Source organism: Calypte anna, chromosome 8 (assembly GCF_003957555.1).
Source record: "Calypte anna isolate BGI_N300 chromosome 8, bCalAnn1_v1.p, whole genome shotgun sequence".
Classification (NCBI taxonomy): Eukaryota; Metazoa; Chordata; class Aves; order Apodiformes; family Trochilidae; genus Calypte; species Calypte anna.
The window spans coordinates 20,986,548-21,004,374 of NC_044254.1; the positions used below are offsets into that span (position 1 = coordinate 20,986,548).

Here is a 17,827-nt window from a genome sequence, read left to right on the forward strand (position 1 = left end):
ATACTGAAAATGCTTGAGCTGTGTCTGTTTCTTTTTAAAGCCACCTGTGAGTTTTCTTTTTAAGAACTTACTGATCAGTTTAAGTGCTTTGCTTGTTAGTAACAAACTTTTTTTTCCAACTCTAAGTCATGTTCTTGGACTCCAGTAAGAGCAAAAGGTTTTTGTGTGTGTGTTGTCTCCCACTGACTTCAGTACTGCTCACCTGTGTCTGCCAAAATAAACTCCCAGTGTTGTTAGCAATAGCACTTGCTGCAGGTGATGCTAACTAAATTGAAAGAGGGGGTGGATTCTTTCACCAGGTTGAAATAGAAGCAGTTCTCCCAGAAAACTTGAGTTGTTTTTAGATAGCGTTTGAAACTTGGATGGTGAGGGAGTTGTGTTGAAGACAACGATATGAGCAGGACTCAAGACAGCATCGTCGTGCTCTGCTGTTCTGCAGTGCTGCCAGTGCACAACAGCTCTGCTCAGCCTGTTACAGGCTAATAAAACACAGTCTCTTCTCTGGAAAAGTTGCCCTCTCACCCAAACATAAATTGGCTCTGAGAGAAGGCTTGCAATTACATGATCGTGCACTGATGCTGGGGTCATTTTTTGGATCACTTTATCAAGCCTTAAAGATTTGTGTCCCTCAAAGCAAGGACTGCTGTCAGCTTTCTCTTTTCCAGCATAATAGTGGTTATGATAATTGTCATCTGCAGATATGGTTGGATATGGCCAGGAGCAATTTCTCTGCTCCTGGAATCTTACTTCAGCTTGACTTTGCCTTCAAAGCATCGACCAGTCTGTTTCTAATATTTATGACATGTAAGCTGCTAGTGACCTGACCTCTGCCCCTTGTGCAGGGAGATGGCACGTATGTTCTGTTGGGATCAGGTTCTCCACCTCAGACAAGGGAAGATAAAGGCTTTGTTTAAAAATAAAGACATCACTCTTGGGTTTGTCAGTGTTACTGTACATTTTCTCCTTGACCACTTTGTGTTTACAGGCATACAAAAATAAATATATGAGGAAGAAAGAAGGTCAGAATATCAAGTGTCAAAAGTAGCCCATTAAATTTTATTGGTGGTGCATTTAATCAGTGCTAAGTGTTTTTTACAAGGTACATACAAACAGTGGAACTGTAAAAATTTATGGAATGCTGTGTACAGTGTGGCTGTTTATGAAGAAAGGAAAATTTATATCCAGTTGAAATAAACCAAAGGGGAATGTTTTACAGAGACTTGTCAACAAGGGTTACATCAAATGGTATCTAGATAAGGGGAGAATGAGGTATTTGCAGGAGCTGACTGATCTTTGAGGGGTTTATGTGCTGCTTCAGCAACTAACAGCTTGCATCTTTCTCAAATATGCAGGATGCTGGATGCAGAGGTAGTATGGTATTTTCTATTTTTTCTGTACCGAGGAAAGGAAACACAAGTGAACAGCTGCTACGGGTATCTCTGGTATGAGGCTCTTGCTTGCTCTTGGGCTCGTTCCAGTCCAACAGTTTCTTGAGCAGCCCTTAATATCCAGCTGGGAAGGGTTAACTGAAGCCAATCACTGTGACATCAGCATTTTTTTGTTTCCTTTTTCATCCTGTATTTTGTTGATGATAAAGCACAGGCTTAGTCAATTGAGAGATTCCAGAGCTGCAGAATCAGAGATAATTTAATTAACGGAATTGCTTGTGATTGCCCACTGGGACAGCGGGTAGGAATTGCTCGATTTAATTTGGAGAAACAAAGATCACATGCATGCTAATGTTTGACAAATAACCAGTGTTTAGGTTAAAGTTTTTTTTGCAAAGAGGGGGGCAGCCAGTTCCCAGGGGAGATTACCCAGGAGGTGATTTGCTGAGTAAGCTCAAAACTACAGATAGTTCCTTTTTTTGTCTTCATGGGGGTTTTTTTGCCCTTCTTCTGGACTTTTATCTGAACAAAGCAAGCGGGAGAAAGTTTGTTCTTATTTTCAGTGCTCAGGAGAAGGTGCAGTGAACAGCAGAAAAACAGGCATTGGGCGCAAAGACTGAAAACCATCACAAGCTGTCTGTCTGGTCCCAGATTTATGCCCTCTTTCCCAGCATCCTCAACTTTGACTGTCAAGTTATTTAAAAGGTAGCCACAGCATCCAGAGAGCAGTGCAGGACCAAGTTTCCTCCCCGAAGGGCCCTCCCCTTATATTTTTGCTTTTATATAAATGTTCTTGCTCAGGCTCCTTCATGTGTGGTGATGTAGGTCCAGAGTGAGTAGACCATGGGTGTGCCATCTTGGTATGTCTTCAGCCAGAGAGGACAATTCAGGTATCAGTGAGGTGTCTTGCACCTGCATGGTTAGAGAAGAACCAGCACTGGGGCTTGAGGCATTGCTCTCGGCAGCAGTTGTGCTCAGCAGATCTCTCAGGAGGCTGATAAATGACATTATCCAAACACGTCAAATCAGAGCGCTGAGGCGCAAAATTGTTAAGAGAGTCCTCCTGCATCCATCATGAGGTCAAGGTAGAGCAGGGCTGTGGAGGCCAGTTCCTTCTTCCCTGTAATTCCCTCTGCTTCCCTTGGCAGGGGAACTTGAGTGCAGCCTTAGCCCATCCATGATGCTTGGCTTTCTGACCCTCACTCCACCCCAGCCTTACACTGTAAAAATACTGCACAGGCTGCTCCCAACTGTGTCCAGGCAAGCACACACGAGGTGTGCACAGGAGAGGGAAGCCTGAGGGAGTTCCCAAGATTGCTGCTGCAGGAAGAGTTGCTCCTAAGCGATGCTTATCTTTAGGATACAAGCAGCAGGTTGACGGTAAAATGTCACTAAATGGAATGGCATGTGTCCCAAGTGTGCTGGCCACCACGGGAGCCAGACACATGGGAAGTGACTCTTGTTTTTATTCCATCCCTGGAGGTAGTTCCAGTTTCCTTTATTTACTAATGTTCTCCCTATTTCCCTTGACCTCATTTCCTCCGGCTTTTCGGAAGCAGCCATGCAATTATCGCTCACTTTGGGTTGACCCTTGGCCGCCACGTCCTTGGTTGCAGCTTCTCTGGGAGGCTTTCCTGAAATGTCAAGTGCAAAATACTCACTTGTGGCTAAAATCTCTTCCTTCTGAGATGGGAGCTGTATGTTTGACAGTATGCCGTGCATCAGGAGTTGTGCTGGGAGCATGCTTGGCAAGGATAACATGAAATTTAAAGTCTGTCACAGCTGTACTTTGATCAGCACTGGGAGATACTGCAGTGGCTAGAGCTCCCTCTTACCAATGCACCCCAGTCTTGTTAATAAATGTATATTTAACAATGTCTGGAGCGTATGAAGTGATAATAACTAAATCAATACCTCCCACATTGATTGTCCAGGATCCCTACAGCGTGACGCACGCAGCGGTGCGGTAATTTTCCAGCTAACTAGCACCCTGATCTACAGCCCTCCTATTGATTGGCCATTGTATCAGGCAGCCTCTGAGCATTATTGCTTATACCTCTATTCAGCCTCCTTTTCTGATTCATTCGTTTATTACTGGACAGGTGTGATTATCTCAGAGAGACTTTCCAAAGTTGGCCAACGGGGGTCAGCTATTTAGACTTCTATAAACAAACCATTTTCTATCTCCTCCAGTTGTTGCAGTGGCAAATTTTTCCTTTTTAAGCTTTGACTGTTATTGGCTGGGGATGACTTGGTCTTTCCTTGGATCTGCTCAAGGTTTCCGCTTCTTCCTTGCCTTGATGAGCTGCCTGCCCTTCAGAGGAGGAAAGATGGCTCCACAGATAGTAACAGAGAATTTAGGACAGGTTGAGGTTCTGCTTGTCACTCACTTTTGGCAGGAGCCACACTCACTGTCTTCTAAAACTTCAGTGTCCTTACACACACAAGAATGAGAGATGTGTTCCAGAAAGTCAAATCCACCTGCAGCCTTAATCCAGTGTCATCTTGTTCATAGGCCAGACTGGAAGGCAAATGATTTCTCATCTGACAGTAATCTCTAAGCAATAAATTAAAAAAATCTGCTGCTGCTTTGAAAAAACTAGTATCTTTCTGGACTTTCTTTGAAAACATTAACAACTTTTCCTTGAGGGTGAGAACCCAAGATGGGATGTGATAATAATTTATACCAATGCATAGGAGCAAGCAGGTTTTTCACAGCAGGGAGCTCTTTCATTTTGTTCCAAAGAATATTTGGTAATACCAAGACTTGAATCCACAGTGTCTGTGTCCCCAGGCAGTCCTCACCCGCTAGGCCATGGCAGGACGTGTATTTCTTTGATTTTTTCTCTTAAAAAATTGTTACCATTTCCTAGCAAATGTCATTTGCATTGGATCTCCTTTCTGATGAAGGTCTCTCCTTGGTTAGCTCCTGCAGAGAGTGTCTGATCTGTACAAAGGCAAAAGTGAAGTTGGAGGTGCTTTATAGCACTCGTACTTAACCATATGCACTCCTGCAGCTCTGGCTTCTTCTGAAGGGCCATGATTAGAAATATCACTCAAGATCTTTTCAACTAGCTTGGTTTTCAGAGCCTTGAAAAAAAAAAACCCAGCAGAATCATCTCGTGGGGTATACCTAAGATCCCTCCCTGTGTACCACCAACAAGGTACTAATGAACAAAGGAGCAAGTGTGTGTATGCAGCACGGGTGCTGAGATTTCAGATTACTTTATTTATTGTAGTAATTCCACTAGACCCATGTTTTAGCCACCTGTTGATGAATCATCCTCTAAAAAGATAGAATATGTAGGTGCCACTGTGGTTAATGTTGTGATTGATACAGCTTCTGATGGTGAGGTATTCTGCAGGTTCTGAGCTGGAATCTGCTTGTACAGGTTTGAATCTCACTGACGTACATGGAATTTGCTGGTTGCATTTGTGTTTTCATAGGAATGGAAGCCTTAATTTCAATGCAGTACTCTCAGGCTTTTCCAGGGAATGCTTGAGGGCCCCTCCCTCTGTCTGCACTGTGTAGAAATCAGGTTTTGCAGCATGCTGGAGTGAAACATCCTCATCTATGATGCTTCCTGCATCTCATTTGCTAAGCATTGCTGTCTGCCCTTGCTTTTAGGTTGGCAAGTTGTTCTTTACCAGCCTTTCAGAACCATGAAAATACACTTGCCTGCCCTCAGCACAGTGCCACTGTGACAAAAGAGATAATGCTGCCCATCAAAAATGACCCTAGGAAATGGGAAAGCAGAGGTTGTAAAGCTGCTTTTATAGCTACTCCGTTGGCACTGTGTCCATTGCTTTTGGTTTTTCATTTTTTGTTGTATTAGAACCCAAGAAGCTTGGGGTTTCTGTAATATAACAGCTTTGTGATTTTTGTGTTTCACAAGGCTGGTGGCCAGCAAATACAGACCTCTGTTCTATAAGAGGAGGGACAGCTCCTCTTGCCCACAGAAAGTTATCTCACCAGCTTTAGAGCAATGTACATAACTTTGTCCAAAGCATTTGTTCCTTAAGAGTTTCTTAAGGAATACAAGGGAAGAGGCAGAAAATAAAACAACAAAAAATCTATTGTTTAAATGTCCTTGTCTTGAGGAAACTTGCTGTGTATGAAGTTGGCATCCCCAGCCCTGTTTTATTCTGTCATGAGATGCTTGGAAGGGCTTATTAGGATTCTCACTGTACTTTTTAGGAATTCTTCTTCCTCCGAGTTGGATGTATAGATTAAAATATTGCTATTGCCTGTGCAGTACCTGTTGTGAACGCTCTTTTCCCAAAAAAACCTCTTAACTGAATTCTTAATCTTGTGTATTCGGTGATGCTCACTCACCATCATCTTTTGCAGAATTACAGAAGACTCTGCAGTGACAACATTTGAAGCGTTAAAGGCTCGTGTCCGTGAGTTAGAAAGGCAGCTTTCCCGTGGGGACCGCTATAAATGTCTCATTTGCATGGTGAGTAGCACTCCACTTGTGGTAATGAATCAGAAATGTCTTGGTATCTTTGCCGAGGAGGGGAGAAGCTTTTCTCCTTTTTCGAGTGGAGTGAGGGAACTCATCTTTGTCCCTATACACCAATCAGCCTTACAAATGAAGGTGCTAGGTCTTTTTTCAGCAATTTAAATTTCTGTATATTACATTGTTCCACCGGAGGAAGAAAGCCTCGATTTCATAGGACTATCAGCCTACCTACAGAAAACTCCCAGATTCTGGCATCTTTGTCCTGCATTTCCAGATCTACAGACACAGGAGAGAGCAAAATCTGTGTATGATTTGAGAACAAGAATGTTATTTGCCTGAGCGTTTAGAAGTTGTTAATGTCCTGTTTGCTCTGTGATGATGCTGTGGCCTTCTTAAAGAAGGGCAGCAGCTCCCTCTGATGGTCTGAGTCTGCAAAGCTTTGAATCTCCGGTTTTTATTTTGATGATAGCAGGAGAAAATGCTGCTTGGTGGAGGGCTGCTTCTGCAACTTCAGCTTGATGCATGGTACTCTTTCTTTCAGCTCACGACTTGTAGATATAGGGATGCAGTCCCCATCTTCCATCCCACAGGGGGGACAACTGTCAGCTTGCTGCTGATTTTCAGAGGTTTATTGGCAATGATAGAAAATACTCAAGGCACATCTGCTGAAATAAGAGCAGCATTCTTGGGGCATAGTTAAGCTGTTCCTGTAGAGCTAAGAGTTGTGATAAGGGTTAATCTTATCCTGTCACTGGTTTTTGTGTGATCTGGTGACCTTTCTGATGGGAATTATATGGTAGGTGGCCACAGCAACTTCAGATGCTCTTGCGATAACTGTGCTGAGCCAGGTCACCACTTGAGTGGATTATGGGCTTCCACAGGAGTTCTGGGAAGCTAGAATGGACTGCAGGAGACTTCCTGCCTCTACTGCACAAACATTGCAACAATGCAGACTCGTGGATTACACAAGATTTTTTTTTTTTGATACAAAATATAAGGCAGTGTTACTCACAAAGAAAGACATTATGATGGGGTTGGGAGCAAAGAATCAGTAGATCCCTGCTGTGGAAATAACCTGCTTGCTTCTTCTCCTCAGGACTCCTACACAATGCCCCTGACTTCCATTCAGTGCTGGCACGTGCACTGTGAAGAATGCTGGCTGCGGACTCTGGTGAGGCTCTTGGCTGCTTTCTTCTTGATTTACAGGCTTTCTCCTCTCTTACAGGATACTTTGTTTGAATCACCACGGGAAAGGTGCTTTTTGCTTTGTTTTAAACAGTATCACTGCTGCACATGCAGACTTCCTGAGCCCTGCCATTTAACACTCTGCTCTAGCTTTGACCTGAATGAGTTTTGTTTGAGTTGTCATGACCAAAATACAGTTCTGTCCCTTGCATGTTCCTCTGCTGCCATGGGGACAAGCATTGCTCTTTTAAAAGCTGTGCCAGGGACAACCTTGCCTTATATAGTAATTTCCCATGGGGCATCTATGCAGAGAGGTAAAGCTGTGAGATTGGAGGCCAAATCCACTGAGAATCATGGAATGGGTAGCTGCTGAGAAACCTAATATTCCCCTGAAGCAAAGGGAATCATTTTCAGGATAGAGGATATGGAAGGGAGCTTTTGTGAATATGAAGCTGTATTTTTCAGATTATTTGAAATAGTGCTGTGCAGTTTTCAAGTGTTATGCCACTCTGTTTGGAAGCTTCGGGGCTACTTTGAGCACTGAATAGGTGACCCAATGCAATAGTAATTTATACATGTATTAAAGGACATCAGGTTAAAATTTAAGGTGTTATTAAATAAAGTGGTTTCCTTTCCTTTGTTAAACTGGGGGTTATAATCAGCTTTTCATTTCCCCTGTGCAGCTGATTTTCAAGCTTTCATTCAGGTTGAGGAGTGGAAAATAGTTGTGCTCTCTTATTTCTCTTACTAGCAAGATGATACAGTGTTGGGTTGCAAAAAATGTGAGGGAATGCCACTCCTAAAAACTATTCCTGTAAGGCATTACAAAATCTACTTTATAGAACACATTTTGTGCTCAGAATTACGATTAAGCCAATCGTGCTCCTTTAAATCCTGCCTTTTAAAAGTCTTGTCCAGAAAAGTTACCAGGATGGTGAAGTGCCTGTGGGCTTGAGTACTAATAGCAACTCAATAACTTGGCTATCCCTTGGGCAGTATTTTACAGCTCTTCGGCTACACCCCATCGCTATTTAGATTATACAAGCTTTTGTAAACATTTTAGCAGCATGTTATAAAAGACGCAAATGTGGGTACGTAGCTGTGAGGTGTTTGGATGAATGTGTGCTCTGCCACCATCACTAAGTGAAGAGTAATCTTGTCCTTCAGCAGTGCAGCAAACAGAGGATAAAACACTAATTTATTTTTTATTTTCTTTACTCTGAAGTCTTTGTCCTCTCCAATTCTCAGCCAGCCTCAGGTCATCTTCTAAATCTATGGCACCAATTTCAGCCTGTTCTTAGACTGAGTGGTAACTTAGTTCAACTTCAGTCAGGCCCTTTTGTTTCACATCCAGTGGTCAGGGGTGCTCATGAGAGCATGGAAGCCCCACTCAAAGTGCTCAGGGGTTACCATTTACCCTTGCAGAGGGGTGTCATCTGCCCCATAGATATCCATGAGAAAGGTAGGGATGGAGCTGGCTGTGTGCTATGCACACCTGGCTCTTCTGCTGGAGAGGGGGGATGGGAAGAGTCCAGCAAGACATCGTACTAAGACTTTGGCACTTGCACAGGGGAAGCAATTAATAAGTGGCTACTCATGTGTTCCCCAGTCCTAGCCTCTCCCTGCAGCCCCCAATTTATTAAACCAGGCCTTTTCACAAGGCGTGCTTGCACTCCCTCTCCCATCTCAAAAAAAATCTCCCAGCCTGTGTTCGCATGTTTCTAATGTAACCATTAAAATGTAGCCCGAAGACAGCAATAAAAACCCTGGAACGCCTTGGTGCTTTTGTGTCTTGATCAAAGTCAATGTGTGTAATCTCGTTAAGACTGCCCTCCTTCCCCCCTCCTTTTTTATGAATTTAATGGCATACAGCAGCTGGGCTCAGTGTTTAATGCTCACCAACCTGCATTGTTCTAATTAAGGTATCTCCTTTTATTTCGGGCACAAAAGAGACTCTTGTTTTTTTTTAACAAGCGAGGAGCTGTGGGATAGTGTGTGTAATAATCGTTGCTGTTACCTTTCCCTTGGTATAAAGCAGGCTCCCTGGCGGGGCTGGGAGGAGGGAGCCTGCGCGTGCAGCACACATGGAAAGACTTGGCCGGGGGAGAGGGGCAACATTTTTCTTCTGTTGTGCAATAAACAATTTGTTGGAGTTAATAGGAGTTGGGGCAGGCGAGTTGTGTCGGGCTTCCGGCCCCTTTTGAACATTCTGGAGATCTGCCATCCCTGCTGGTGAAAAGTCCCCGTTCTCCTGTGTGCCTGTGGTCTGTATGCCCAGCCGAGATCTAATACTAAATTAGAGTTTGAGTGTATCCGTGAGAGAGAGGGAGGGCCATGTATGGAACAGGACCCTGGAATTGAAGGCTCAGAGTGCCTGGGAGCACATCTAAACTTCTGCAGGGTATTGAAGGCAGGGTGAAATTTGATGCCCACATCTGGTTTTGGTCCAGAGGAGGTGAAGTGTATTTATAAAAGGTTATAAGGTTTACACATATAGGATATATGATATCTAGGATATGATTTTACAATGATCTGAGCCCCTCTAGTGTCCTTTGACTTCATTGCTGTCTAGGGCACTGATGAGGATTGGATCCTCATCATCCTAAGTACTTAGGCTTTCTGAAAATAGAATTTTTTGACTTTCGGTTCTTACTGTCTAATTCCAAATTATAACTTTTCTATTGCTAAGGGAGAGTGGGAGACATTTTTGACCACTGATTCTACAAATGGTTGCAGGGCTTTCTAGCTTAAGTTCCAGTATTCTAGAGCTCAGTGCATCAAAATTGCTCCCAAGTTTTGAGAATGAAACACTCACCATGGCAGTCACCATCTCTGTCTCCTGTTGCTGTGTTGGATCATCGTGAAGGATGCAGATCATTGCACATCATTGGACCATTGTTGGGGCTGCAGAAAGGGCCCCTGCAGGTGGCTTAGGAGAACTGAGATTATGGTACTTGCTGAGTCAATTAGATGGTCCTCCTCAGGAGTGACTGTGGAGAAGGGGAGGAACCATCCCTTCACCCAGTGTCAGGACATGATGAATTTAGTAGTTTTTTCTACTTCCACTTGCTCTGTGAGGAAAGCCAGACTGCCTTAGGGCTGCAGTCATGGGGCTGTAGGCTAAAGGTGTACTGTGGGCAGCTCTGTTGTTGTAGACATGACAGGGAGAGGGATGCAAGAACATGTGGCTTGATGCCTTGTGATCATGCCTGGGTTCCCAGGAAATCGTATTAGCTGTTTTGTGAGATAGTTTTATCTGCTGGTTTTGTATTGCTGTGTCAAACCACACCCATGAGCTTGCTGCTCCCTGCGTGCTGGTTATCTGGAGCACTGAGCACAGTGATGCTTTTCATTCATGCATCCTGCATGCAGAAAGCTAGTTGGTAACTTCAGGTTATGCAGAAACTGAGATGCAAGCCTGAAGTGGCTTCCCTGTGATCCACGTTCTTCAAAGAGGAGACAGGACAGGAAAAGGATAGAGGAAATGGTATTGCAGGAGGGAGGCTTCACTTGGGCAGCAGAAGGTGGGGTTCATTTCACTGACCATCATCTGTCCTGGTGCTGAGTGTCTGTCCTCAGCTGGTTGTTGGACTCCATCCCTGAGTCACTGCATGATTGGGGATGAATCTCTCCCTCTGGAAGAGGTTTGTCTGCTCCTTCTCTATCCTTCCCCATTAACCCAGGGGCACTCTGCAGCTACTAATGGGTGATACTCATATTTTCCTTTTCTTTGGAAGAGTCCTCTGACAGCAAATTGGCAATCTGCTCCAGTGGTTTTCTGGGGAGGTTGGAAGCCTCCATCCTTGGAGATCTGTGAGAACATTTGATGTGTGTCTGTCAGCAGTAATTCAGGCTTAGATGGTCTTGCCAGGGGAATGGGACAGTGAGTTCTTCATGTCCCTCTGAGCTGTAGCTCTGTGATCTCCCAAGACCTGGTATACTTCCTTATGAAGTAAATGGAGTTAAAAGCTAAGTCAGGCTGTTGTTGGCCAGTGTCGAAGCAGTTGGTAGGTGCAGGCATGCAGAGGCTGGAAGAAGGCAGGTTTATTTGAGCAGCTGCAGTTTGCTGAGTTTCCCCCATCACCAGATCCAGCATTTCCTCTGGGTATTTGCTGACCCCAGGCTTGTGCTTACTTGTCGCGGGCTTATTTGAAAATTAAAACTGCAGGAGCAGGAAAAAAAATCACTTCTTAAAAGCCTTTTTTATCACAGACCATGCTTCCAGGTTGATCCATCAATAGATATGTATGCTCTGCAGTTGACACATTTATATATTTGGTAGATTACACTACTATGTTCTTCACCTTGTCATTTTTTCTAGGTTATAATACTGTATATCCCATGCAATTTAGAGTATTTTTTAAGAAATGGTGCAGATACAGAGCAATCCTTCCGGGTGATTCCTTGGCAGAAACATAGAAACCTCCTGAGTCAGCAGCTCCATGGGAGACCTGATCCTTCATAGGATGTTGATGTTCCTATCTGCCATGAGGTTGTCCTGTTATTTATTAATATACTGAAGTTTTGGCCTCCAGCAGGGTGAGCTCTACCTTTTGAGGAGGCTTTGTGAAAAAGGGTTTGCTCCTGATTGCCTTAACCTCATTAATCTGATAAATGGGGGTACCCCAGAACTGCTCCTCTGGGGATCAGCATTTGCAGAGAAGCTGCCACTTCATGCAGAGCATGGGTGTGAGAGGAGACTCTCACCTTGGCTGAGAATTGGATCTTGGAGTTTGATTCCTCTCCTGGCAGAAGGTGGCTCTTGGAGTCCTGTCATCTCTCTGTACTGGTTTTCCTTTCTATAAAATAGGCAAGATTTGAGCTTAGGTTTGATGGTGGCACTATGTAGGCAACGTTGCTCTGTGTGCTCTTTAGTCTCGAAGCTTGGTAGCATATTCTGCTTGGAATTTGCCCATTTTTAGACCCACAAGACAGCAGGAAGTGCCTAGATCTTTCATTTTGAGTTTTCTTCCTTTAACCAATTTCCAGCAGACGTCACACTATTATTTTTTTTTAAGAGGCAACTTTAAGAAAAAGTACTGCAATCCTTCCTGGCACCATGTGAGCCCTAATGACTTCTCAAAATCTCAGCTCTTGTTAATGTATTTTTCAAACTGCTACCCCAAGTGATTAGCCTGTATTGTGGATCAATCACTTGCCAAATTTTAATTAAGAAAGGAGGAGAAAAAAATAAACTCCATCCTGCTTCCAGCCCCTTTTCTTTGCTTTGTAACAGCCCTGGAGCAAACTTCTTGCAGCAGAGTTTTATAAACCCCTCAAAACTGGGGTTTATAATGGAAAAGCTGAGGTGGCCTTTACTCTAGCACACACAGCTATAACACATCAAGGCTTTTCCATGAAGCTATGATGAAAGGAGCAGAAGGACCTGGGAAAAAAAAAAAAAAAAAAAAAAAGAAAGAAAGAAAGAAAGAAATGGCCGACAGGTGGGACTTATTATTCCACAGCATTTTTATTTCAAGGGAAAAGTTTAGTAACCCCAGCTGGCAGGTGAGCAGTGGGGGAGCAAATGCTTTTCCCTTGTGCCTCTGCCAGCATGTGTGTGTGTACAAGCTTATGTGCCTCTCTACAAGAGAGGAGAGCTTAAATGCTAGTGCCAATAAATGTTGTACAACTACACCTTAAAGTCAGATGTAAGGAACAAGGTTCTAAGTAATTTCAATCCAAAAAGGAAAAATCAGGATAGTTCTGATTTTAACACACATGCTTATGTGGGATGGCAGAGGAAAAAAAAAATTAAAAATTGGAAAACAGAAAAAGGCTTCCCCAAGGTTCCAGTCATTAGGTTTGCTTGAACTGCTTAATATCAGCCAGGGAGATATGGGCCCAGTGTGCCATGGGTCATCCTGTGTTCAGACCAGGCTGCTGAAGGTCTCTGGGATGCCCTTGTTCCCTCCCTTGTACCCAGGCATCAGAGCTTGAGATGAGTTGCTCTTCCAAAATGAAGGTGAAGCAGCCTCCACCATTGCCCTTAATGAATCTGCCATCGTGTAGCTTGTAACATGTAGAAAATGGGTCAAGCTACATACAGTTGAGTTCTGCCTTCTAGCATGATTGAAAACTTAGTCGTGGCTGCCCATGTGCAGCTCTCAGCTCGAAGTGGTGACAGTGGATCCCCCTAAAGCATCAGCATGTGCTGCAGAACACACATCTCCAGGACAGAGATCCCATGGCCTGTCAGAATAAATTCATCCCTTTCCCTAAGGTTTGAAGGAATGGCATACCTGACCTTGCTTTGCCACAGAAGAGCAAATCTGCAGTTGGTTTAATTAGGCTTGTTCTGCCATCCTGTGGGCTGAGTGTGGAGGACCTGTGCTTCTATAGCATGCACCAGTGCAGCCTTTGGACAGGCTTGGACAGAATGGCTCTCCAGGAATCTCATTCTGAAATTTCCCACAGTGAGCTGTTAGTTCTGTGTTACTGAGGTTGAACTTGCTAAGGGTCACACATCTGCCCTCAGCTGTCTCAGTCAAACAAAGCACAAGATGCAGGCATCTGAGGTTTGCTTTTAGCAAAAAGGAACTCAGGAGGGGGTTTATTGCTCCTCCTCACCCACCTACAGCCAAACATCTCCCATATTGAGCAGAGTTAAAAAAAAAGTTAACTGCTGGAATGCCATCCAGCATTGCACAGGAGCACGGAGGAGTGCTCAGTTCTGTGTGGTAGGAGGTCCTGTTGAGGCTACAGTCAGTGTTGAAAGCCAGGGCATCCCAGTTGCCTACACTGCTGGTGCTGTAGACAGGAGGCTGCCTCTTAGCAGAGCCATCTTTCTCTCATTTTTCCCATCAACTGTCTGTCACACCTGCCAATCTAATGATGACCGGCTTAGGTTGACCCTGATTCTGATGCTTATTAACACCCTCTTGCTGTCAGACTCAGTGACAGATAGCAAGCACATCAGCCCTTGTTTTATTTCATGTAGTGTTTGTGTCGGCCGCCCATTACTTTACATCACAGTTTGCTGGTTTCAGCTCACCTTGGCAGAACAGATTAATTTCTGCAGCATCGCTGTGAGCTGAGAGGGGACAGGACAGGAGGTTCCTTCATGCCAGCAGCACTGGGGCTTTTGCAGTACAGCCAAAGCAGTTCCCAGGCTGTTGCCCCATCATGAACCAGATTAGGCAACCCAGCTGAAAACTGCACTTGTCCCAGCTGGGTTGTTTTCTCTCTGCTCAGTGACCTGAACTGGCTCATGAAGGGCTGCAGGTGAGTAAGGGGAGCAAGAGGGAGCAGATCTGGCTAACACCAGCAATGGCAGCATGGCAGGAGAGGGGGGCTCAGGACAATCTGTCAATAGAAGGTTGAGCCTTCTATTCCCAGAGCTGCTCTTCCCAGAGTTTGGTGACAGACCTTGGCTCTGGGATTCATCCAAGGACAGGGTTGTACAGGTTGTCCTCCTTCACTCTCTCACGCTGTTCATCTCATCTGCTGGTTGCAGGGTGCCAAGAAGCTCTGTCCCCAGTGTAACACCATCACGTCTCCTGGAGACCTTCGGCGCATTTACTTATGAAGGACCCAGCAGGAGGGCCAGACCTGGCTACTCGGCTCAGCTCATCACACCAAGGGGGAGAAGAACGACAGCAACAACAAAAACCAACAAAAAAGACGTTTTAAAATTTAAAGGAAAAACAAACTAAAGACTCCAGACCTGAACTCAAGGCTACAGGAGCAGTGGGAAGCCTTGGCTCCCAGGTCCCATGTGTTGAAAACTCCTTCAGCATCTGCAGTGGGCAATATGAAACCCTTTGTTGTGAAGCCCCCTTTTTTAAAACCAGTATTCCCCATCAACCCATTCCCTGGAGCTGGCTTTGCATCGTGGATGGCTTGCGAGCCCTGCTTTGGACTGTTGTTGACCACTCTGCCCCCAGGAGACTGGGGAAGGGACCCTTGACAGAAAGATGTTAACCTGTAACTTGTGTTCTTTGTTCAGTTTTTATTTTTGTTGTTTTTATTTGGTTTGGCTTGGTTTTTTCGTTTGGTTCTGTTTTGGTTTTTTGTGGTGTTCTAGTGATAAAAAAAGGTTTAAAGAAAAAAAAAACCACACCCAGGCAGAAATGAAGCACATGTAATATAGATTATATATGTTTACAATGTTGTGTATAAATGGGATAGACTCAAACATTACATACTAATAAGTTTCCCTTTTTTTTTTTTTTTTTTTTTTGGGTTGTATTTTTTTTAAAGAAGAAAAAAAATGAGCAGAGAACATTAAACCCATATTTTTCTTGGTTCAGCAAAGTTTTGGCATTAAAGTCATTAGTTTAAAAAAAGTATATATATACATATATATAATATAAATGGTTTAATGTTCTGTGGTGTATATTTCCTCATTCAGATATGAAGTTAACAGCTTTTAGTAATGGCTGTAGCATTGCCCATAACTTACAGAACTTATGGGGAGTAGAGGAGGTGGATTTTTGTCATTAGTTGTAGCTAATGGGGCTATTTATAATAGAATCGTTATCCCCGGAAAGACACGGCTTTTAACTCCTCGCTGGGGGACTGGGCAGGGTGAGGGGATTTGGCTCAGCCCCTTTTGCCTTTTCCAGCCAGGAAGGGGCAAACGGTGTGGAGCTGGAGGGAGGCAAAGCTGCCAGGGTGCTGCCTTCTCCCCCCCGCCTCGGGAATGCCTTCCCGACCCCCTCCTGCCTCCTCCAAGGCCGTGGCCCCTGCCTTGCTTTGCTTTGCTTTGCTTTGCTTTCCTCCCCTGCAGACAGCGTTTGCAGGCTGAGGGTGCCTGAGCTGCTCCCTGTGCCCAGTCCGAGGTGGGATGGCAGGGAAGTGGGCACAGGGAGGGGCAGCTGGGGACAGGATGGCCAGGGACAGGGTGGCTCTACCAGTGGCTTTGCCCAAGGCCGTGCCTGGCATCACACACAAGCTCCACAGAGCCAGCCCTGCCCCAGGCTGGCTACCCCCAGCTCTCCAGCTTCCGGAGCCTGTGTTTTGTAAAGGAGGTGGGTTTTTTGGCACTGGGGTGGAGAGCCTCTTTGTCCCCGTGGCCACCCCCAGGGCTTGCCCCAGGCTGCAGCAAGCAGTTACCTGTGGGGTTGGCTTCTTTCACACAGTCCCCCCTGCTTGTCCCTGTCTCCCATATCCTCAGCCTTAACCAAAGCTGCCATCTGGCCTGGCTTTTTTGTTGTTTTTCCTTTTATTTTCAGGACCCAAGAAACCAATACTGATCAATTTCCCAAGGCTGTCACATGCCCCTTCTGCTGACTTCTCCCAGCCCTGCCCCAGCTTCCTAAAGGGAGGTGAGGAATCTTATCTCTCCCTGCTCCCATAAGGTCTTTCCAAGCAGATCCCACCCAGCAGCACAACGTGGCTAGGACATTTTTTAGACAGTTTAGAAACGCATGGATGAGAGGTTAGGAGGTGAGTCCCAGTGCCACTGGGCTACCAGGGCCATTCTGGAACAGGAAGGTCCTGTGGAGGCAGGATGCCTGGGGTGTGACAGTCCCATCCCCACTTCTCTTCCCTGAGCTTGTTGACTGTTCTGCAGAGAGCAAAAGAAACCAAATTGCAGGAGCTGTATAAGCATCATAGCAAAAAGCAACAATTCCTAATGGAGAGGTTCCTGAGTCTCCAAGCTCATAGCAAGGTGGTAGCCTCGGGGATTAGAGAGCTGCAGCCTCTCCTGCTCAGGGCACATCCCAACAGAGCTCCCAGGGACCAGAGAAAACCAAGGCACCTGGGGAGGGTCCTACCTACCCAGGGAGGCTACGGACAAGGGAGAGGGCCACAGAGTAGGCACACAGCCCCTGGGTCTGGTCTTGTAAAAGGGGTAAAAATCAGTAAGGGGCACAGCTGGGCTGCAAATTCCACCCAGCAGGAGCTGTGCTGCCTGGGTGCTGGTACTGGGGTCTCAGAAGTGGATTTGGAGAGGGTGTAGTGGGTGGGTTTGAGAGGCAGCCAGGAAGGGAGAGAGGGCAGAACACCCTGCCCCAGCCTTTCCTTGGAAATAGGCTCTGGGAGGGAGCCAGGCTTTCTGGCCCGGGGTTGTGGACCAGCTGTGTTGTGTACGTATGTGTAAAACCATATGTAACTAGTCATTGGTTCTTTGTTTTGGGGTTTCTTTTTGTTTGTTGCTTGGGTTTTTATGTTTTAATTGTAAAGCCATCTCCTGTTTTCAAGGGGGGAGGCTGCAGGGGGAAGGCTGGGGAGAAGCATCCTGGTTTGTAACAGGCATCTGCTGCTTCCCCTCTTCTGTAATGAGTTTAAATGATTTTTTAAAAAAGAAAAAAATTTGAAATATTGGAGTTACCTATCTTTGCCCAAAGAATCCCAGTTGCACAAAGCGATATTCCAGTGTGTCAATGATTGTGTGTCGGTGTATATTATACAAAGAGGTACTTGTCACTCCCGTTTGTAAACTACATTTGACATTAATTAAACAAATATAAATCTTCTTGGGTGCTTCCTGCCTGTGTTTTCCTTTGCAGGCGAGAAGCAGTGGAGGAGCCCACCACACCCCACCGTGCTGCAGCCCCTGGAAGTGAGTAATGTCCCAAAGGGGAGCACTGGTCCTGCTTTGGGGTGCAGGGACAAATGTGAGGGGTGCATCTCTGGCCCACCGTGGAGGGGGTCCCCTCCCAGCTTGTCCCCCTCATAGAACCAGGAGGGCAGAGCAAAGGGCACGCCTCAGGGGACCTCCCCTCCATAATGAAGTCTCATCAGCTGCATTAGTTGGGGGCAGGAGGCGCCCAGCCCCAACAGATCTATACGTCCTGCATTAGGGGCCACTGCTGTGGTATAGGGTTACCCCTGACAGCA

General features: G+C 45.4%; 1 protein-coding gene across 1 annotated transcript in view; it reads left to right on the forward strand.

The window, feature by feature from the left end:
- The window catches only part of RNF220 (ring finger protein 220), a 217,029-nt gene extending 199,566 nt beyond the window's left edge, over nucleotides 1-17,463 (forward strand). Inside the window, 3 exon segments of the mRNA XM_030455208.1 lie at nucleotides 5,740-5,848; nucleotides 6,951-7,025; nucleotides 14,496-17,463. Of these exon segments, the coding sequence (XP_030311068.1) occupies nucleotides 5,740-5,848; nucleotides 6,951-7,025; nucleotides 14,496-14,567 (256 nt within the window). The 3' untranslated portion in view covers nucleotides 14,568-17,463.
- The last annotated feature ends 364 nt before the right edge of the window (nucleotides 17,464-17,827 follow it).